This window comes from Salmo salar, chromosome 09 (genome assembly GCF_965601325.2).
Source record: "Salmo salar chromosome 09, fSalSal1, whole genome shotgun sequence".
Classification (NCBI taxonomy): Eukaryota; Metazoa; Chordata; class Actinopteri; order Salmoniformes; family Salmonidae; genus Salmo; species Salmo salar.
Genome location: NC_138299.1, coordinates 51,301,091 through 51,324,584, shown reverse-complemented (window position 1 = coordinate 51,324,584; position 23,494 = coordinate 51,301,091). Strand labels below are relative to the sequence as shown.

Here is a 23,494-nt window from a genome sequence, read left to right as displayed (position 1 = left end):
TTTCTTATAAGCGTCTCACTGCTTTACAGCAGCAGCTCTAGCCTTTAGCTCAGTACGGATGTTGCCTGTAAATCCATGGCTTCTGGTTCTTACGTATGGTTACTGTGGGGACGACGTCATCGATACACTTATTAATGAAGCTGGTGACTGATGTGGTAAACTCCTCAATGTTATCGGATGAATCCTGGAACATATTCCAGTCTGTGCTATCAAACTGCAGTCCTGTAGTGGTCCCATGTGGCTCAGTTGGTAGAACATGGCGCTTGAAACGCCAGGGTTGTGGGTTCAATTCCCACGTTGGACCAGTAAAAAAATAACATATGAAAATGTATGCATTCACTACTGTAACACGGAACCCAAACCGCGTGTGCCATCATGCATACATTTATTTTGTCCCCCTACACCAAACACGATCACGACACGCAGGTTAAAATATCAAAACAAATTCTGAACCAGTGATATTAATTTGGGGACAGGTCGAAAAGCATTAAACATTTGTGGCAATTTAGCTAGTTAGCTTGCACTTGCTAGTTAATTTGTCCTATTTAGCTAGCTTGCTGTTGCTAGCTAATTTGTCCTGGTATATAAACATTAGGTTGTTATTTTACCTGAAATGCACAAGGTCCTCTACTCCGACAATTAATCCACACATAAAAACAGTCAACCGAATCGTTTCTAGTCATCTCTCCTCCTTCCAGGCTTTTTCATCTTTGAACTTATATGGTGATTGGCATCTAATCTTTCATAGTATTACCACGACAACCGGCAACACAGTTCGCCTTTCAATCACCCACGTGGATATAACCAATGAGGAGATGGCACGTGTGTACCTGCTTCTATAAACCAATGAGGAGATGGGAGAGGCAGGACTTGCAGCGCGATCTGCGTCAGAAATAGGAATGACTTCTATTTTAGCCCTTGGCAATGCAGACGCTTGTTGACACGCGAGCAGTGTGGGTGCAATAATTGAATAACAGATTCCTAAATTTATTTTGCAACGCTCGCGCACGCGATGCGAGTGGTGTAGTAAGGGTATAAGTTGCTCTGGATAAGAGCATCTGCTAAATGACTTAAATGTATATTAGCTTCATCTGACCACTTCCGTATTGAGCGCATCTGTAACGGCTCTCGTTGGTGCTAGAAGTAGACCAAGGCACAGCGTGGAAAGTGTTCATGATTCTTTAATTCACAAAACACTTTCAAAAAATCTCTAAGGTCAGGGTGTGACAGTACCCCCCAAAAGGTGCGGACTCCGGCCGCAAACCTGAACCTATAGGGGAGGGTCCGGGTGGGCATCTACTCTCGGTGGAGGCTCCAGTGCGGGACGCAGATCCCGCTCCGCTTGAGGCTCCCCCCACTTCGGTGGCGCCTCTGGTGCAGGGATCATCGCTGGGACCTCCGGACCATAAATCATCTTTGTGGACTCCAGGCTAGGAACCCCCCCTGTAAGCTCCGGACTGGAGACCCTTGCTGCAGGCTCCGGACTGGGGACCGTCGCTGGAGGCTCCGGACTGGGGACCGTCGCTGGAGGCTCCGGACTGGGGACCGTCGCTGGAGGCTCCGGACTGGGGACCGTCGCTGGAGGCTCTGGCCTGCGGACCGTCTCTCGAGGCTTCTGGCCATGGATCGTCACTGGAGGCTTCGGGCCATGGATCGTCACTGCAGGCTTCGGGCCATGGATCTTCACTGCAGGCTTCGGGCCGTAAGCCGTCTCGGGAGGTTCCGGAACCGTAAGCCGTCTCGGGAGGTTCCGGACCGTGAGCCGTCTCGGGAGGTTCCGGACCGTGAGCCGTCTCGGGAGGTTCCGGACCGTGAGCTGTCTCGGGAGGTTCCGGACCGTGAGCTGTCTCGGGAGGTTCCGGACCGTGAGCCGTCTCGGGAGGTTCCGGACCGTAAGCTGTCTCAGGAGGTTCCGGACCGTGAAATGTCGCCAGAAGCTCTGGACTGGGAACTGTCGGCGGAAGCTCTGGACTGGGAACTGTCGCCGGGAGCTCTGGGCTGGGTACTGTCGCCGGAAGCTCTGGACTGGGTACTGTCGCCGGAAGCTCTGGACTGGGTACTGTCGCCGGAAGCTCTGGACTGGGTACTGTCGCCGGATGCTCTGGACTGGGAAGGCGCACTGGCTGGAGAGACACACTGGAGACTTGGTGCATGGAGCAGGCACAGGGCGTACCAGGCTGGAGAGACACACTGGAAGCCGAGTGCGTGGAGCAGGCACAGGACGTACCGGGCTGGGGAGACGCACTGGAGACCGGGTGCGCGGAGCTGGCACAGGATATACTGGACCGTGGAGGCGCCCTGGAGGTCTGGGGTGTAGGGCTGGCACAACCCTTCCTGGCTGGATGCTCACTTTAGCCCGGCAAGTGCGGGGCGCTGGCACAGGACGAACTGGGCTGTGAAGGCGCACTGGCGACACAGTGCGTAGAGCCGGAGCAGGATATCCTGGACCGAGGAGGCGTACTGGAGACCAGGAGCGCTGAGCCGGCACAACCCGTCCTGGCTGAATGCCCACTCTAGCCCGGCAAATGCAGGGAGCCGGCAACGAGATACAGTGCCTGACCGGTCACACGCTCCCCACGGTAAGCACGGGGAGTTGGCTCAGGTCTAAATCCTGACTTCGCCAATCTCCCCGTGTGCCCCCCCCCCAAAAAAAATGTTTTGGAGCTGCCTCTCGGGCTTCCGTTGTTGTTCTAATTCCTCGTATCGTCGCCGTTCCTCTCTTGCTGCCTCCATCTCCTCCCTTGAACGGTGATACTCTCCAATCCGCGTCCAGGGCCCTTCTCCATTCATGATCTCCTCCCATGTCCACTCATCCTGGCCACGCTGCTTGGTCCGGTTTTGGTGGGATCTTCTGTAACGGCTCTCGTTGGTGGTAGAAGTAGACCAAGGCGCAGCGTGGAAAGTGTTCATGATTCTTTTATTCACAAAACACTTAAACAAAATACCAAAAGGCGAAAACGAAAGCGCACAGTTCTGTCAGGCACAGATACTAAACAGAAAACAAGATCCCACAAAACCCAAAAGGAAAATGACAACTTATATATGATCCCCAATCAGAGACAACGATAGACAGCTGCCTCTGATTGGGAACCACACTCGGTCAAAAACAAAGAAATAGAAAACAGACTTTCCCACCCGAGTCGCACCCTGACCTAACCAAACATAGAGAAATAATAAGGATCTCTAAGGTCAGAGCGTGACAGCATCACTGATATTTTCTTTGAGTTTTTCCTTGTAAGCAGGAAGCAGGAGGATAGAGTTATGGTTTGATTTGCCAAAAGGGAGGGCGAGTGAGATCCTTGTATAGGCGTTTCTGTGTGTGAAGTAAAAGTGATATGGTCAAATTGATTCCAGTATCCCTGCATTAAAATCATCGGCCACGAGAAACGCTGCCTCTGGATGTGCATTTTCTTGTTTGCTTATGACCCTATACAGCTCGTTGAGGGCGGTCTTAGTGCCAGCATTTGTGGTGGTAAATTGACAGCTACGAAAAATATAGCTGAAAACTATCTTAGTATGGTCTACAGCTTATCATGAGATAGACTACCTCAGGCGAGCAAAAACTTAAGACTTCCATAACGTTAGAGATCGCACACCAGCTGTTGTTTACAAAGAGACACACCCATCCTCCCTATGTCTTACCAGAGTCTGCCTTCCGGGCTTGACAATGAGAAAGACCAGCCAGATGTTTATTATCCATGTCCTTGTTCAGCCACGACTCTGAGATACATAGAATATTAGTTTTTCAGGTCCCGTTGATAGGATAGTCTCGAACGGAGCTCATCCAGGTTGTTCTCCAGTGACTGCACTTACGCCAATAGACCGCCAATGCCCTCTGTTCTATTTGCTCACCGACGGAGTCTCGTCAGGATACCGCCGCTTTATTTTTTGAGTCCCGGTGATTAGGACCTGATCCGGGGTAAGCAGAACGTCCAGAATTGCTGACTCGTTGAAGTAGAAATGTTCATACAAATTGAGGTTAGTGTTCCCTGTTCTGATGTCCAGAAGCTGTTTTCGGTCATAGGAAATGATGGTGGAGACATTATGTACAAAAAAAAAGTTTGGCGTATGAAAACATTAAAAAAATTGCAGAATTGATCAGGAGATGGCTACTCTCCACTGCAGCACCTTATATCTGACTCCGCTAGTGATTTTCATATGTTGAGACAGCAACTTTACCAGGTAAAAATTCAACATCTACACTGCAATATTGGAGTAAAGACGCCATGAGATTGAACAGATATTCTTATCAGAAGGAAGCTTTTTTTTCTCCCCCAGAAGACAGAATTAATGATTAAATATGTGCATGCAACACATCACAAATAAGGTAACTAAATCAATGGGAGAAATTTGCAAGGCTGTCATATTATTTTGACTTCCAAGTCAATCTTATCCAACGTAAGTAATTGTGTTCGATTGGATAATAAATCATAATTAATTGGTTAATTAATTGACGTATTAATTCTCACCTCCCTGACAATGCGCACAACATCCATCCATCCATCATAATAAATATAGCCGGAAGCAACAACGTCAACACCTAGAAATCAACCAAGTGGACATGTGCAGACAGCATAGGGATATTATGGTGTGGACGTGAAATGCCAAGGTAGGTAAAAGGGCTTGAAATAAGCATAGCACGCAAAAAAATAATAATAATAATTCGGGGAAATAAATTACAAATGTAACTCACGTTGTTTAACGTTACTGACGTAGGCTAACGTTAGGTAGCTAGTCAATCTAACGGTGGCTGTGCAAGCTAGCTATTGTATTAAGCTAAACCTAACTGAGGAAGGTGTGCGCTGAAAACAATCTCATGCAACATCAACAACAAACGAAATTGTTATTTACATTTTAGATTGTGCTCGTTACTTTCGGTCTCGTTACCGCGTTAAATGAATGTACCTAACGGGCTAAGTGGCTAGGCTAGTTGTTGCTAGGTAGCTCCTCGGCCTCGACGTAAAACTGCATTAGCTGTTGGCTAGTTAGCCCGGTGTTTGCATGCTAACTATAGTACCTAGTTAACAATATTGACTTCTCTCTCTCTCTCTCTCTCTCTCTCTCTCTCTCGTCTCATTGTCAGAACATTTATCTTTCTAGCGGTGTAAGTCGTCAAGTACTCGCAATCATCCTGATATCAATTTGTAACGTTAATCAGTAGTACATGTTAAACAACCTCCTTAGCACCAGCTAGTTAGCTGCGCTTGTAAACAGTGGCAGTGAAATTGCGCAATGCTGTCTTAGTTATCATATGCTCTGCTGTGACAGTCAAACGTGCTGTAAATATATATATATATATATATAATTGTTGGACAAGTCAAGTTATGAGTCTACTGCTTTCCCATTCTTGATTCGTCCTATGGATAATGTGTTGACAGTTTGTGTAGGTTCAGATGGAAATGTAATGTAACAGTTATTGCTGATTGTCTCCTAGGGGATAAGGTGTCTGCCCAGAGCCTACTAACCAATAGCCTCTTCACACGGATAAAGACATCAACAAACAAAGGATGTGACCCAATGCTGACACTATATCCCCCAAAAGTCTCTATGACCAAACTTCAAATCGGACTGCAACTTGGGTTTAGGTCTACCTACCTAAACTCATTTACACACTTCTCAACCAACCAGCCCTAACCAAATAAACTCTGCACCTCTGAAACCCAAGATGGCTATTAGACAAAGTGCCCTAACAGCTGCTGTGGTTACCCTGTTGGGAGCCACCTTGGGTGGCCTGTTGCTATGGCGACAGAGAGCCCTAAGGACTAAGAAGCAACAGCTTCCTGCTCAGGGTCTGAAGGGTCAGGTAAGGGTCAGCTCTTGTCCCTTACCTGTGGAACCAGAGCCTGTGGTTCTGGAGTGTAAGAAGCCAGTAGAGTCCCAAATCCAGTTTAAGCAGACCCAGCTATCCCCGGGTCAGAGTCTGGTCCTCCCCCTGCCTGCTGTGCTACCCCCTGTTGACCAGGTCCTGGCGGTGCAGCCGGTGATGGTAAGCTCTGAGGAGGAGTGGGAGCAGCTGTGGCCCATGCTGCAGAAGGATCTGTCAGTCTACCCCGTCCTCGGCCTGGACTGTGAATGGGTGAAGAGTCAAACTAAGGCCCTGGGTGTGAGTTTGTTCTGCATGTTTTTAAACATATCATCCCATTTGTACTCAGTTTTTTGTTTTATCTTATCTCTGAAGTCATCTCTCTCCCTCCTTCTCTCCCTCCCCCTTGCCATCCCTGCCCCTCTCCCCTCCTCTCTGCTCTTCCCTCCTCTCTGCTCTTCCCTCCTCTCTGCTCTTCCCTCCTCTCTGCTCTTCCCTATGACCCCAGGTGTCAGTGAAGGGTAAGACTTCAACGGTCTCTTTACTCCAGATGGCATCCTACTCTGGTCTGTGTGTGTTGGTGAGGCTGCAGCTGTTCCGTGGTGGCCAGCAGCACCTGCCACTTACCCTGAAAGAGGTAGGCTTATATGTGGTCCTCTATGGCTCAGAATGGTGTTTTTAAAATGGCAGTATAGTAGGTTAGATTCCCGCTGGGGCCACCAATATGAAAATGAATGCACTCACTACTAGGGCTGTGAATTGCCAGGGGACCTCACTATACAATATTATCACCACACTGAGGGACCTCTCGACGCCATGTGGTGGTCCCGCTGAGGGACCTCTCGACGCCATGTGGCGGTCCCGCTGAGGGACCTCTCGGTGCGATATTGCGTTTCTCACGATTCTAGATGTATTGTGATTGAATACTGGGATTTTATTATGATTCGACGGTCCAAACGTATTGCTCACCATATGTCTGCTGCAGAGGGACGAGAGAGAACCATGAGAAAACCAGTTTTGATCCCTCATGGAAATAAAAGTGCTGAAAATAAATTGGCTATTTTAAAAAGAAGATGGAGAACAAGCTATTAAGGAAAAACATTGCCGTTTTGGTACAGCCAACTAACGCAAAAATGAAATAGCGGTATTATAGCGTTTTTACATCAAAATATAAATACATGCATACATACATACACACACTACATGGCCTTCAAATTTGTGGATTTGGCTAGTTTCAGCCACACCTGTTGCTGACAGGTGTATAAAATGGAGCACAAAGCCATGTCCTTGGTTGCAACACTCACTACAGAGTTCCAAACTGCCCCTGGAAGCAACGTCAGCACAATAACTGTTCATCGGGAACTTCATGAAATGGGTTTCCATGGCCGAGCAGCCGCACACAAGCATAAGATGCACAATGCCAAGCGTCGGCTGAAGTGGTGTAAAGCTCGCCGCCATTGGACTCTGGAGCAGTGGAAAAGCGTTGTCTGAAGTGATGAATCAAGCTTCATCTGGCAGTCTAATCTGGGCGATTGGCGGATGCCAGGAGAACGTTATCTGCCCGACTGCATACTGCCAACTGTAAAGTTTGGTGGAGGGGGAATAATTGTCTGGGGCTGTTTTTCATGGTTCAGGGTAGGCCCGTTAGTTCCAGTGAAGGGAAATCTTAACGCTACAGCATACAATGACATTCTAGACAATTCTGTGCTTCCAACTTTTTGGCAACAGTTTCAGCATGACAATGCCCCCTTGTACAAAGCGAGGTCAATACAGAAATGGTTTGTCGAGATCGGTGTGGATGAACTTGAGTGGCCTGCACAGAGTCCTGACCTTAACCCCATCGAACACCTTTGGGATGAATTGGAACGCCGACTGCCAGCCAGGCCTAATCTCCCAACATCAGTACCTGACCTCACTAATGCTCTTATGGCTGAATGGAAGAAAGTCCCCGCAGCAATGTTCCAACATCTAGTGGAAAGCCTTTCCCAAAAGACTGGAGGCTGTTATAGCAGCAAAGGGGGAGACCTACTCCATATTAATGCCCATGATCTTGGAATGCAACGTTTGACGAGCAGGTGTCCACATACTTTTGGCCATGTAGTGTGTGTATATACCTGTATAGACTTCGCCCTTCCCTACTCACTGTTGTAAGTGGCTTTTGATGGCATGTATTGTATTTGTCATGTTTTTTTTTTACATAGGTCCTCAGCGACCCTCACATCCTAAAGGTGGGTGTGGGCTGCTATGAGGACGGGAAGCGTCTAACGCGAGACTACGGCCTGGTGTTGGGCTGTACTGTGGACTTGAGATACCTTGCACTACGACAAAGGTACCATACTAGTTGTTCTCTCTCTATTTTTTCAATCATTTCCTCTCAGAATTGACTGGCACATACAAAACGTAATGCTCAGTTTTATACTTAATCATTTCCTCTCGCATAATTACTGTCAAGACTTGTTTGTCAGTGGTTGTCTTCAAGTTTTAATGTCACTTGCACAAGTACAGTGAAATGCCTTTCTTGCTAACTCTAAACCCAACAACGCAGTAATCAATATCAATGTAGCACTAAAAGTAACATAAGGGAGAACCAAAAACACACAGGAAATAGAAAGTAAGAAGCTATATATACGGGGTCTGTTCCAATGCCGTATTTAAAATGTGCAGGGGTACTGGAGTGATGGAGGTATTTATACATAGAGGTAAGGGGACTAGGTGTCTTGATATATGATAAACAGAGTAGCAGCAGCGTACTGTGCATTCGGAAAGTATTCTGACTCCTTGACTTTTTCCACATTTTGTTACGTTACAGCCTTATTCTAAAATGTATTAAATAGTTTTTTCCCCCTCAATCTACACACAATACCCTATAATGACAAAGCAAAAACAGGTTTTTGCAAATGTATTAAACTGAAATATCACATTTACATAAGTATTCAGACCCTTTACTGAGTACTTTGTTGAAGCACCTTTGGCAGCGATTACAGCATCGAGTCTTCTTGCTTAACACACCTGTATTTGGGGAGTTTCTCCCATTCTTCTCTGCAGATCCTCTCAAGCTCTGTCAGGTTGGATGGGGAGCGTTGCTGCACAGCTATTTTCAGGTCTCTCCAGAGATGTTTGATCGGGTTCAAGTCCGGGCTCTGGCTGGGCCACTGAAGGACATTCAGAGACTTGACCCAAAGCCACTCCTGTGTTGTCTTGGTTGTGTGTGTAGGGTCGTTGTCCTGTTGGAAGGTGAACCTTTGCCCCCAGTCTGAGGTCCTGAGCACTTTGGAGCACGTTTTCATGCAGGATCTCTCTGTACATTGTTCTGTTCGTCTTTGCCTCGATCCTGACTAGTCTCCCAGTCCCTGCTGCTGAAAAACATCCCCACTGCATGATGCTGCCTCCACCACCATGCTTCACCGTAGGGATGGTGCCAGGTTTCCTCCAGATGTGATGCTTGGCGTTCAGGCCAAAGAGTTCAATCTTGGTTTCATCAGATCACAGAATATTGTTTCTCATGGTATGAGAGTCCTTTAGGTGCCTTTTGGCAAACTCTAAGCGGGCTTTCATGTGCCTTTTTACTGAGGAGTGGCTTCCATCTGCCCACTCTACCATAAAGGCCTGATTGGTGGAGTGCTGCAGAGATTGTTGTCCTTCTGGAAGGTTCTCCCATCTCCACTGAGGAACTCTGGAGCTCTGTCAGTGACCTTCGGGTTCTTGGTCACCTCCCTGACCTAGGCCCTTCTCTCCCTACATCTGTGCCTCGACACAATCCTGTCTCGGAGCTCTACGGACAATACCTTTGACCTCATGACTTGGTTTTTGCTCTGACGTGCACTGTCAACTGTGGGACCTTATATAGACAGGTGTGTGCCTTTCCAAATCATGTCCAAACAATTGAATTTACCACAGGTGGACTCCAATCAAGTTGTAGAAACATCTCAAGGATGATCAATGGAAACAGGATGCACCTAAGCTCAATTTAGAGTCTCACAGCAAAGAGTCTGAATACTTATGTAAATAAGGTATTTCTGTTGAATTAAAAAATACATTTTGCAAAGAATTCTTAACATGTTTTCACTTTGTCATTATGGGGTATTGTGTGCAGATTGAGGGAAAACAGTTAATTTAATACATTTTAGAATAAGACTGTAACGTAACAAAATGTGGAAAAATTCAAGGGGTCTGAATACAGTACCCCCCCCTCCTTCAGAAAGTATTCATACCTCTTGCCCATTTTTTTGTTTCAGCCTGAATTCAAAATGGATTAAATATATTTTCTCACCCATCTACATACATTACCCCGTAATGACAAAGTGAAACATGTTTAAACTTTTTCCAATTTTTTTCAAATTTTTTTTAAATTATTTTTTTTCCCTCACCCCAATTTCGTGGTATCCAATTGGTAGTTAGTCTTGTCCCATCGCTGCAACTCCCGTACGGACTTGGGAGAGGCGAAGGTCGAGAGCCATGCGTCCTCCAAAACATGACCCTGCTAAGCCACACTGCTTCGTGACAAACTGCTCGCTTAACCCGAATGCCAGCCGCACAAATGTGTCGGAGGAAACACCGTCCAACTGGTGACTGAAATCGGACAACCCAGCCGGCCAAACACTCCCATTACCCGGTCGACGCCGGAGTGATGCAGTGCCTTAGACCGCTGCGCCACTCGGGAGGCCAATTTTTTTTCTTTCTCCAAATTTATTGAAATTGTAAAGCAGAAATATCTAATTTACATAAGTATTCACACCTTTGAGTCAGTACATGTTAGAATCACCTTTGGCAGTGATTACAGCTGTGAGTCTTTCTGGGTTATTATTTTCTAAATTCTTCAAGCTCTGTCAAGTTGGTTGTTGATCATAGATTATCTAGCAATGTCAAGACTTAAATGGTTTTCAAGTAGATTTAAGTCAAACTCTAACTCGGCCACTCAGGAACATTCCCGTCTTCTTAGTAAGCAACTCCAGTGTAGATTTGTCCTTGTGTTTTAGATTATTGTCCTGCTGAAAGGTGAATTCATCTCCCAGTGTCTGGTGGAAATCAGACTGAACTCAGTGATGTACTGGGCTGTCCGCACCACCCTCTGTCGTGTCATGCGATCGAGGGTGGTGTATTTGGGGGGGTGGGGGGGGGGCGAGAAGAGGCACTATCGTGTCTTCACGACTGTGCACGTGTGTTTGGAACATTTTAAGTCTTTAGTGATTTTGACACTGAGAGACTTGATGTTCTCGACCTGCTTCACTGAACCCTGTCGATGTGGATGGTGGTGTGCTCACCCCCCTGTTTCCTGTAGTCCACGATCAGCTCCTTGGTCTTACTGATGTTGAGATAGAGAGGGGTTGTTGTCCTGGCAACACACTGCCAGGTCTCTGACCTCCCTATACGCTGTCTCGTCGTCGCCGGTGATCAGGCTTACCACCGTGTCGTCAGCAAACTTCATGGTGTTGGAGTCGTGTGTGTGTTCCTAGTCTGTATGTGTTTCTGTGCAGGAAGGTAGTGTTGAATAACGGTCTGAGTCTGAAGTCTCTGGCAGCTGACCTGCTCGACGTCTCTCTGGAGAAATCCTTGAAGCTGCGCTGTAGTGACTGGGAGGCTGACCCGCTGACCCTACAACAGGTACACTACTGGTGTTAGTTTATATACAGGATGTGACACGTCATTAGAACATGTACACTACTGGTGTTTATACAGGATGTGACACGTCGTTAGAACATGTACACTACTGGTGTTAGTTTATACAGGATGTGACACGTTGTTAGAACGTGTACACTACTGGTGTTAGTTTATATACAGGATGTGACACGTCGTTAGAATGTCTACACTACTGGTGTTAGTTTATATACAAGATGTGACACGTCGTTAGAACGTCTACACTACTGGTGTTAGTTTATACAGGATGTGACACGTCGTTACTGTGCATGTTGAAGATCACCTTTTGCAGTTGGACTGAACAGACGAACTGATCTACAAATCAACCTGCATCCCAAATAACTTCTCATTGATGTGATCAATATTAGCCCTTCTGTGCTTTACCTCTGCTTCCTCAAACATGCAGAGATTATCTTCTTCTCATTAACGCTCCCGCCCCTGACCTTCAGATGACCTACGCAGCCCGGGACGCACAGGTATCCATCGCCCTCTTCTTTCGCCTGCTCGGCCTCCACACAGACAACACGCCCTCACCTGACACTGGGAGTGGCTACTCCCAGCTGGCCAATTGCTGCCAGGGTGTGGTGGACACACCCTTCAGGGGGCGTGGTGGAGAAGAGTGCGAGGATGGAGGGAAAAGTGTGGATGGAGAGAGGAGGAGTAGGAAGCTCCAGCAGTCTGTTTTTGAAAGCCCAGAGTCTGGGGACCAGCAAGTTCCAGACCCCAGGAGAAACAACAAGAGAAAACCGCTGGGGGTGGGCTACTCTGCCAGGTGGGTGGGGGGGGGGGGGGGGGGGGCTACTCTGCCAGGTGGGTAGGGCTACTTTGCCAGGTGGGTGGGGGGGGGGGGGCTACTCTGCCAGGTGGGTAGGGCTACTTTGCCAGGTGAGGGGGGGGGGGGGGCCTAGTCTGTACAGGTGGGGGGGGGTGGCTCGTCTGTACAGGTGGGGGGGGGTGGCTCGTCTGTACAGGTGGGGGGGGGTGGCTCGTCTGTACAGGTGGGGGGGGGGGCTAGTCTGTACAGGTGGGTAGGGGGGGTGGGCTAGTCTACAGGTGGGGGGGGGGCTTCTCTGTACAGGTGGGGGGAGGGGGGGTGTAATGTTGAGGCTGAGTGAGTTGTATGGTGGGGAGGGACCAGGTGTAATGTTGAGGCTGAGCACTGCAGCTGAGTGATGTGAATGAGAGGAGGCGGCGAACAGGCTCACATGTCATGACAACCCTTTACCAGTTGTAGGTAAAAGGTTGTTTTTAGATGGGAATATGTCTCTGTTATTCCAAACCCTCTTTCCATTGAACATAGTAACGCGTTAGAACTGACGCTCAGCAAGAAATAAGGCCACGATGCACAGGAAAACCGCTTTAGGCGCTCTAGAGAGCATTCGCTCGGAGGTGGTCTAAACTGTATATCAAGCGAAGGGTTTTTACGCATGCTCAGTTCTTGGGTCTGAAATGCTGCGCCAGTCAGTAGACATTTTTAAATGGAAGTTGTGGAATTCCCTCACCTGCTTCTGATATGGGGGGGGGGGGATACATCTGCCTGCCATTTTTAAGTAACCTATTCATTTATATGCAGGCTACGACAACAATAAACTGACGTTATAGGCTATTTATTCAAACCTTTTGTCAGCTCCAGGTAGACTACACAAGTGGCACAAATTGATTTTCAATGACTCTAGTGATATCGTTATTTCAACATGTATTAAATGATACCACTTGTGTAGCTTACCTGGAGCTGGCTAACTGATTAAATAGTCTATAACTTTAGTTTGTTGTTGTTGTAGCCCTGTGTTATTATGCCATTAGCCTAGTGGTTAGCTCGTTGGGCTGGTAACCGAAAGGTTGCTAGATCGAATCCCCGAGCTGACAAGGTAAAAAAATCTGTTGTTCTGCCCCTGAACAAAGCAGTTAACCCACTGTTCCCCTGGTAGGCTGTCATTGTAAATAAGAATTTGTTCTTAACTGACTTGTCTAGTTAACTAAACATGGCCATAAATAAATAATTAAATTTGGTGTCATGGTCACAGTTCTTTTGGAATTGTGGATCAGCTGTTAAAATGCTTTAGATTGAAGGTAACAGTCAGATTAGGCTACAGGTAAAAAAAACGATTTAAAAAAACACTGGCTGTTGTTGACAGGAATAGGACTAAAGTTGATATCCATATACAGGGGCGCAACATTGGTTTTAGAAGTGGGGGGGTTTAAAAAAAAATTTTATAAAAAAAAATTAAAAATTTATCCAGACGGATAAACACTCCAAACAGCCTACCTGACCATTCGGCGGTGTCCACGTGGTCCTAAAGCACACCATTGCCTTGTTTTGTATCAACTTCCAATGACAAATCTGGAGGGGTGGGGGGACAAAAAATGCAATTTCAGAATGGGGGGGGAAGAGGCATGTCGTTGTCTCGTCCCCAGTAAAATTGCGCCCCTGTCTATATAATTAAATATATGATTTAGTGAATTAAATTACGACCTCATCCGCAGTAGCCTTTTCCAGCAGGCTATTGGGCAACAGAAGCACTTCTTACCTCAATCACCTCGCTGTTCGTATTAGATAAATTAGTCTGTCAATTTACATTTTAGTCATTTAGCAGACGCTCTTATCCAGAGCGATTTACAGTAGTGAATGCTTTCATTTATTTATTTAGCCAGGGGCTGTACTGGCCCCCCGTGGGAATCGAACCCACAACCCTGGCGCTGCACACACCATGCTCTACCAACTGAGCCACAGGGAAGCAAACTGCTAAATTGTTTATTTTACATCGTGCCTAGGCTACTGTAGACTATCAGGGGCCTATAGACTACCTGCATCTAGCTAACCAAACCATGGCAAAATTGAATTATAATCATAAACCCAGATTTTAGAACGCCTAGCCTATGCCTATTGAAATGACAAGTCAATCTCGCAAATAGGCCATTTTATAAGGGTTTTGTAGTCGGCCACATAATAACTGCACAATTGCCTGAATAGCCTAAAGTTCTTTTGAATGTTATCCAAATATTTCTTGATCCTTTTGTCCAACTTTCATCCCTCAAACTATCCTGGTAGATTGATCTACAGTTGAAGTCGGAAGTTTACATAGACCTTAGCCAAATTTAAACTCTGTTTTTCACAATTCCTGACATTTTAATCCTAGTAAAAATTCCCTGTTTTAGGTCAGTTAGGATCACCGCTTTATTTTAAGAATGTGAAATGTCAGAATAATAGTAGAGAGAATGATTTATTTCAGCTTTTATTTCTTTCATCACATTCCCAGTGGGTCAGAAGTTTACATGCACTCAATTAGTATTTGGTAGCATTGCCTTTAAATTGTTTAACTTGGGTCAAATGTTTCAGGTAGCCTTCCACAAGCTTCCCACAATAAGTTGGGTGAATTCTGGCCCATTCCTCCTGACAGAGCTGGTGTAACTGAGTCAGGTTTGTAGGCCTAATTGCTCGCACACGATTTTTCAGTTATGCACACAATATTGTCTATATATAGGATTGAGGTCAGGGCTTTGATGGCCACTCCGATACCTTGACTTTGTTGTCTTTAAGCCATTTTGCCACAACTATCGAAATATGCTTGGGGCCATTGTTCATTTGGAAGACCCATTTGTGACCAAGCTTTCACTTCCTGACTGATGTCTTGAGATGTTGCTTCAATATATCCACATACTTTTCCTTTCTCATGAAGCCATCTATTTTGTGAAGTGCACCAGTCCCTCCTGCAGCAAAGCACCCCCACAACATGATGCTGCCACCCCCGTGCTTCACGGTTGGGATGGTATTCTTCGGCTTGCCCTTTTTCCTCAACATGACGATGGTCATAATGGCTAAACAGTTCTATTTTTGTTTCATCAGACCGGAGGACATTTCTCAAAATATGAAATTTTCCCCCATGTGCAGTTGCAAACCGTAGTCTGGCTTTTTTTTTATGGCGGTTTTGGAGCAGTGGCTTCTTCCTTGTTGAGCGGCCTTTCAGGTTATGTCGATATAGGACTCGTTTTACTGTGGATATAGATACTTTTGTTTCCTCCAGCATCTTCACAAGGTCCTTTGCTGCTGTTCTGGGATTGATTTGCACTTTTCGCACCAAAGTACGTTCATCTCTAGGAGACAGAACACGTCTCCTTCCTGAGCAGTATGACGGCTGCGTGGTCCCATGGTGTTTATACTTGCGTACTATTGTTTGTACAGATGAACGTGGTACCTTCAGGCGATTGGAAATTGCGCCCAAGGATGAACCAGACTTGTGGAGGTCTACATTCTTTTTTGAGGCCTTGACTGATTTCTTTAGATTTTCCCATGATGTCAAGCACTGAGTTTGAAGGTAGGCCTTGAAATACATCCACAGGTACACCTCCAATTGACTCAAATGATGTCAATTAGCCTATCAGAAGCTTCTAAAGCCATGACACCATTTTCTGGAATTTTCCAAGCTGTTTAAAGGCACCGTCAACTTAGTGTATGTAAACTTCTGACCCACTGGAATTGTGATACAGTGATTTATAAGTGAAATAATCTGTCTATAAACAATTGTTGGAAAAATGACTTGTGTCATGCACAAAGTAGATGTCCTAACCGACTTGCTAAAACTATAGTTTAACAAGAAATTTGGGAGTGGTTGAAAAATGAGTCTTAATGACATCATGCGCATAAGGGAAGATATTTATTCACACAGCAGTCAAACAAATTAAATCAACATCCGTTGATGGAAAACGATCTGCCAAATTTTTTTTTATTTCATTTAATTTGTTTTTTTTTTTTTTTTTTTCGTTATTATTTTTGTTATAAAAAATATATATATTATTGCTTTTATTAAATTCCTATTTTATTATTATTATACATATTTAATATGTAATATATATTACATATTTAAATATATATTTTACATATTTAAATAAGGGCGAATTTATCTTTTCTCTTGATTGTCAAATTTCTTTTATTAGTCATGTTAGCTCGCAATACTTTATTTTGATGGAAAACCACATTTTGCTTCTTACATCGTTACAAGTTACGTCGATATTTCTCGTTAATACGCTCGATAACGTTATGGGGAAAAAGGGTTTATTAGCCTAATGTGGCGGCGACTCTCTTGCTGCAGGAAAACAAATTGGGCTAGTTTCATGCTTTTTGGCGGGTTTTCAGTAGTCATTGGGCTAGGGATTTTAACTAGACCTGGCAACCCTAGTTCTAATGTTTACAACGCAAGTCATTTTGCAAAGCCGACAACTATGAGTTCACGTTTTCTTAACGCCTCGATCGCAGACATTGTCATTGCATTCATTGAAGTACATTAATTTCCAATGGAACGCTGCCTTTACCTTGCAGCGTTGGAGAGGCAGTGCGTTCGGTGGTGCGTACATTGGATGTATTAAACGTACGGCTTGACAGAAATGGTAGCAGAAGGTGAATGTTGAACTGTTGTTGCGTACATATCCAGATGATACTGCGTACAGATTTGGGTAATATCGCTATCGGTGTGATCGATGCTAACCACAAGTGGATGAATCAATACAGAATTACTGTGGCAATCAATATCACCGAATGGCAACAAAAAAAAAATATTGGAATAAAGTAGGCTAATGCTATTGAAGCGATAGCCACGTGTGCTCAACTATAATTTCAGCACCGTTTTGATTGGGACACGGTGCCATCGTGCTGCTTTGGTACCCACCCTGAGGTCTTGATGAATCAATCAATGTCAGATTTTGTTTTAACTGAATCAGTTTTGGATATTTGGTAACAATTTAAGCGGCGAAATGTTAGCTAAATGGAGGAGTTGAAGATTATGTAACAAAATCTTCCTGTGTAGGCTATATTTTATCTCCGCGCTGATCTATTACTGACCAGAAACATTTTGCATGCTATAATTAAGGCACGAGGGCGTGTGGTATATGGCCAATATACCACGGCTAAGGGCTGTTCTTAAGCACGAAGCAACGCGGAGTGCCTGGATATACAGCCCCTTGCCCAGGTATTTTGGCCATATGCCACAAACCCCTGAGGTGCCTTATTATTGCTATTATAAACTGATTACCAACTTAATAAAAAATAAATGGTTTGTGTATACCTGTGGTATACGGTTTGATATACCACGGCTGTCAGCCAATCCGCATTCAGGGCTCGAACCACCCAGTTTACAGTATAGCGTAAATTTAAGTGTGTTATTTTGCTATTGACTCGCTCATAGGCAACTCCGAAAGCCTGCGGTGGTTGTGAGATATGAACAGGTGACTCTCCTCATTTTGGAAAATGTACATTGCTATTTTCTATGGGTATCATGCTAAAGGTGGTCTGAAGTAAACACCCTACACCTGTTCCCTACTAGGTGTAGAATCGAGACCCAGTCGTATCCGGTGTAGTGACTGACCAGGATTCCCCATCACTGTTTACAGGAAATCCCCTCTCTATGACAACTGCTTCCTCCATGCCCCGGATGGACAACCCCTCTGTACCTGTGACAAGAAGAAGGCCAAGTGGTACCTGGATAAAGGAATCGGAGGTACAACATACAGCACTGCCAGGCCCCAAAACCCGCCAAGTGTGCAGCACTGCCAGGCCCCAAAACCCGCCAAGTGTGCAGCGCTGCCAGGCCCCAAAACCCACCAAGTGTGCGGCGCTGCCAGGCCCCAAAACCCGCCAAGTTTACAGTTGACACTAAATTCCTTTCTCTCTCCCCCATCTCTACTCTCTCTCTCTCTCCTCTCCGCATCCAGTGCTGCAGAGTGAGGATCCGTTCATCGTGCGTCTGCTGTTTGAACCGTCGGGACGTCCAGACTCCCAGCAGGACTATTACCTGACTGCCAAGGAGAACCTGTGTGTGGTGTGTGGCAAGAACGACTCCTATATTAGGTGAGGAGAACCTTTTTGTTTTTATTAACATTTTGTTTTTATTGCAAAACGTTTTCCATTGCCAAACACTTGGCACTAATGAATACTCCCCCTGTTAGTCATCATATCCCCCCCTCTTCTTACCCCGACAGGAAGAACATCGTTCCTCATGAGTACAGACGTCACTTCCCCACGGAGATGAAAGACCACAACTCCCATGACATCTTGTTGCTGTGTACTTCCTGTCACGCTGCCTCCAATGTCCACGATGGCTTCCTGAAGCAGCAGCTGGCTGATGAACACGCTGCCCCCCAGGTAGGGGTCCGGGAGGGGGTTTGGGAGGGTGGGGGTCCGGGAGGGGGTTTGGGAGGGTGGGGGTCCGGGAGGGGGTTTGGGAGGGTGGGGGTCCGGGAGGGGGTTTGGGGAGGGGAGGGGGATCCTGAGGGGGTTTGGGAGGGTGGGGGTCCGGGAGGGGGTTTGGGGAGGGGTGGGGGGTCCTGAGGGGGTTTGGGGGGTAGAGGCAGGTCTTAAACATTGCTCACCATATGTCTGATGCCTAGGGACAAGGGAGTCATGAGTTTTGATCAGTCATGAAATGAAAGTGCTGAAAACAACATGTTGGCTTACCATTTTTAAACGTTAACCTGTTAGGGCTAGGGGGCAGTATTTACACGGCCGGATAAAAACGTACCAGATTTAATCTGGTTATTACTACTGCCCAGAAACTAGAATATGCATATAATTATTGGCTTTGGATAGAAAACACCCTAAAGTTTCTAAAACTGTTTGAATGGTGTCTGTGAGTATAACAGAACTCATATGGCAAGCAAAAACCTGAGAAGATTCTGTACAGGAAGTGCCCTGTCTGACCATTCCTTGGGCTTCTTGACTCTTTTTATTGAAAACTTAGGATCTTTGCTGTAACGTGACACTTCCTACGGCTCCCATAGGCTCTCAGAACCCGGGAAAAAGCTGAATGATGTAATTCCAGCCCCTGGCTGAAAAACATTAGCGCCTTTGGTAAGTGGTCTATCAGAGGACAGTGACACTGAGGCGCGTGCACGAGGCAACCCCATGTTTTTATTTTCTCTCTCTTTGTACTAAAACACAGATTCCCGGTCGGAATATTATCGCTTTTTTACGAGAAAAATGGCATAAAAATTGATTTTTAAACAGCGGTTGACATGCTTCGAAGTACGGTAATGGAATATTTCGATTTTGTTTTTGTCACGAAACGCGTCGGGCGCGTCACCCTTCACCCTTTCGGATAGTGTCTTGAACGCACGAACAAAACGCCGCTATTTGGATATAACTATGGATTATTTTGAACCAAACCAACATTTTGTTATTGAAGTAGAATTCCTGGGAGTGCATTCTGACGAAGAACAGCAAAGGTAATAACATTTTTCTTATAGTAAATCTGACTTTGGTGAGGGCTAAACTTGGTGGGTGTCTAAATAGCTAGCCCTGTGATGCCAGGCTATCTACTTAGAATATTGCAAAATGTGCTTACACCGAAAAGCTATTTTAAAATCGGACATAGCGAGTGCATAGAGGAGTTCTGTATCTATAATTCTTAAAATAATTTATGTTTTTTGTGAACGTTTATCGTGAGTAATTTAGTAAATTCACCGGAATTTTGCGGGGGGTATGCTAGTTCTGAACGTCACATGCTAATGTAAAAAGCTGGTTTTTGATATAAATATGAACTTGATTGAACAAAACATGAATGTATTGTATAACATAATGTCCTAAGATTGTCATCTGATGATCATCAAAGGTTAGTGCTGCATTTAGCTGTGGTTTGGGTTTGTGACATTATATGCTAGCTTGAAAAATGGGTGTCTGATTATTTCTGGCTGGGTACTCTGCTGACTTAATCTAATGTTTTGCTTTCGTTGTAAAGCCTTTTTGAAATCGGACAGTGTGGTTAGATTAACGAGAGTCTTGTCTTTAAAATGGTGTAAAATAGTCATATGTTTGAATAATTGAAGTAATAGCATTTCTAAGGTATTTGAATAACGCGCCACGGGATTCCACTGGCTGTTACGTAGGTGGGACGAAATCGTCCCACTGGCCCTAGAAGTTAAAAAATAATATTGCACTACTCAAATGTATGGATTAATTTCTACCCCCCCCCCCCAGGGTTGTGAGGAGGGTGTGCGGCTACTGGAGGACTCTGACCGCAGGAGGGTTCGTTCTGCAGCCCGTGCCCTCCTGACTGCGGGGGAGGGGCTCCCTGGGCCCCGGAGAGATGAGCTGCAGGAAGTCATCAGGAGCTTCTTCAACGACCCCGACGGGGAGCTGACGACAGACACCCTGCAGAGTGCTGCTGGACTGGAGACACGGTGAGAGAGGTTGTTGAGGAGCTATCAATGCCAAGGTTATGGGTTCAATTCCAACAGGGATCACGTACACATACTCTAAATGTACTGTCATGTTGGGTAACAGTCTGTGGCACATATATTAATTTTTATGATTGTTTATAAAATAAACACTGTAGTCCTTTCTTCACCCTTGTCTCCCCCCCCCCCCCCCCCCCCTCCCAGGATCTTCAATGAGAGCTACGTTCCCCACGGGCTGAAGGTGGTGCAGGCGCATGCCAAGCAGGGTCTGAAGGGGTTAATGGGCCTGGAACGCCACTGGAGGCAGCACTTCCTGTCTACCATGACGCCGCGCTACCTCCCTCCTCTCTGGTCCGTCAACCACAACCATAGCAAGTTCTTACGCAAATACGGCGAGGATCTCCTCATCCAGCTCAACTGAACTACGGTCTGCGTTTTAACCTGAAAGGCAAGGCAGTTTGGCATGACAAAGGAGTCTAATGAAATGGATTGGTACCCAGGCTCTCTCTCTTGCTCTATTTATTCATCAGCTTCTCTGGATCACCGTTTTTAGTAGTTAAAACAGAAGCTACATTATCCACACTGGTGCCCAGAGGGCTGACTGACCGACTACGGTGTCTGGCTGTAGTCTCACCTCCGGCTGTGACGAGGCAGTCTGTCACCCTGACTAATGGATCGAGCGGGCCCTTATGGACCTCGCTTGAACTCAAAACGTCCCCCTACAGGCCATCCAATGAACTGGAGCCAGACACTAGCAGAGACTATTGCCTAAAATGTTACCCCTCTTCTTTATAAAGGGCAGTACTTTAGACCAGGACCCACAGGGGGTGCATCATGTACTGTCTAGAGCCATTTCGGATACGGCCTAGCTGGCGCCTGAGAAGGGATGGACAGACCGCCTTGGTTCTGACGGGTAAAAGAAGTCCGTATCAAGAACACCATCCTGGTCCAATGCTGCGGGATTCATGATGAAATAATATTGCATATGGACACTTTTTAACCAACAACTGTGGTTTGGTTTCCCAGACAGATTGACTTGTCCTGGTCTTAAACATCCATTTTAAATGGAGATTCTCTCCAGGACTAAATTTAATCTGGGGCCAGGAAACCAACCCTAATGTATATCAATATATAGAAATGTGGTTTTTGCCCAATTTCAGAAAATCCTGTCTTTTTAGACTACGCTGAAACCTGCTCTTAATTCTCATTAAATATAAATTGTCATTTTCCCCTTGCAGGTTTTCAGCCCTAATGATAATTCCTATGCATTTGTGTATGTGCAGAAGTCAACGGTTTGCTTTGCAAAGGTAACTTTAATTCGACAACACGATTTGAGGTCCCCATTTTGTTGTTTATCTTCAACAGATCAGACATGATATGACCACCAGCCATTGGATGCGAAACAAATTACACTACTTTTGAAAAAGGACCCATAAGGCAGTGCGTTTTTTTTATATAGTGATTTAAGGTTTCATTTCAGTCACAGCCATTCTCAGGTTCAGTAGGACAATGTCGAGCGTAGAACGATTGGCTTGGCGACGTCACGTCACTTCCTCCTGTACTGTCTGGATGCATCCCAAATTGCACCCTATTCTCTACATGGCGCACTACTTTACATCAGAGCCCGTAGGGTAATGAACTACATGGAATACATCCCAAATGGCACCCTATTCCCTATGTTGGTCATGGATGTGTTTCCTCTCTCTCTCTAATCAGGACACCTCATGTCACATGTTTTAGTGTGACTCTTCCCCTCATTAGAAGAGACTAAAATCAAGACACGTCTTCATTCCTCTACAACCATTCCAACCTCCTTTTCCGCCTCCTAATCATTTCACATTGAGATAAGGAGCAGCTTGTATGTATAGGTAGCCTGAGACCAGCTTGTATGTATTGGTAGCCTAAGAGTGACTAGCTTCATTGGTTAGTAAAGAATGATGGCCTTCATGTACAGAGCAGCTAACTTGTTAACGCATACAGAGCAACTAACCTGTTTGCAAAGCAGAGATTTTCATGTTCTTGAGCATGACAACAATTGCGTTTTGTTTCAATTTAGAAGTGTTTAACTTAAAGAAACTGGCAGCTTTTTCTTTTATTTACATTTGTCCAGATGTAACCCCCCCATAGAAGCTGTTCTGTTTCCCTAATATTGTAAAATAAAAGATCAGATTTGTCTAATTGTGAGGCTGGTTTTGATTATTCAGCGTGGATGGATTGTAGCGTTGTGGGAAATTCTTTAAGTGAGAGACTTTTATTTCTTCAAACAATTCATCTTTATTGATTCTTATAAGAATTGCAATAATGAAGCTGATCAGCGACCACCCATCGTTGATCGCTTTGATAACCCAACCTTACAGAAGGATTCATGGGTCTTTTTTATATAGCTGACACTAAAAATGCTTAGTCATGGCTGATTCCACCCCTCCCCTGCAGCTCGGGGCATCACAAGCTATCTTGGGTTCATCTTGTGAGTTTCGTATTGTTTCTCAGACGCCAAGATGATTAGAAACAACAAGGGGGTTTGTTTTTACTCCTCCAGGCTATCTCTAGCTTGGGTCCCAAACGCCAACTCCATTCTATGGAAAGCAGGCTGTAGGGTTAATCACCAAGCTGTCACAAATCAATTGCTCGTGCCAAGCCCCCAGAGGCCCAACTCACTCACACAGATGAGAGTAATGAGAAACCTTATTTGATGCAATAACAGTATTATAACATAATCTTGTAATTTTTCTACCATAGTGTTCAGTTAAATACATTGCATCTTTGGCTAATCTTTATCACCTCTTGCTCTGTCTACATGTCTTATATCAAGAATGAGATGTGGGGGGAAACCACCATCAGTTCAGTTGAACAAGAGAAACACAAAATGAACACTTGTTTTCAATACAAAATCAT

The 23,494-nt window shown here is 45.4% G+C and overlaps 1 protein-coding gene and 1 non-coding gene across 2 annotated transcripts; both read left to right on the top strand.

Moving 5' to 3' along the window:
- The first annotated feature begins 230 nt into the window (after window positions 1–230).
- trnas-uga (transfer RNA serine (anticodon UGA)) lies at window positions 231–304 on the top strand. Its single transcript has one exon. It is a non-coding gene; the product is annotated as a tRNA-Ser (tRNA).
- A 4,190-nt stretch (window positions 305–4,494) lies between these two features.
- Window positions 4,495–22,777, top strand: LOC106591874 (exonuclease 3'-5' domain-containing protein 2). Its single transcript, XM_045723762.1, has 11 exons — window positions 4,495–4,609; window positions 5,435–6,103; window positions 6,312–6,440; window positions 8,005–8,132; window positions 11,278–11,404; window positions 11,887–12,209; window positions 17,819–17,925; window positions 18,140–18,275; window positions 18,407–18,569; window positions 20,400–20,602; window positions 20,804–22,777. The coding sequence occupies exons 2-11, from the start codon at window positions 5,666–5,668 to the stop codon at window positions 21,018–21,020; spliced, it is 1,971 nt and encodes a 656-aa protein (XP_045579718.1). The 5' UTR covers window positions 4,495–4,609; window positions 5,435–5,665; the 3' UTR covers window positions 21,021–22,777.
- The last annotated feature ends 717 nt before the right edge of the window (window positions 22,778–23,494 follow it).

What these genes read in the sequence shown, in the direction of transcription:
- LOC106591874 (XM_045723762.1), top strand. Translation starts at nt 5,666, where the DNA reads ATGGCTATTAGACAAAGTGCCCTAACAGCTGCTGTGGTTACCCTGTTG. An exon ending in GTCAAACTAAGGCCCTGGGT is followed by an intron (nt 6,104 to 6,311) that starts GTGAGTTTGTTC and finishes CTATGACCCCAG; the next exon opens with GTGTCAGTGAAGGGTAAGAC. An exon ending in ATGAACACGCTGCCCCCCAG is followed by an intron (nt 18,570 to 20,399) that starts GTAGGGGTCCGG and finishes CCCCCCCCCCAG; the next exon opens with GGTTGTGAGGAGGGTGTGCG.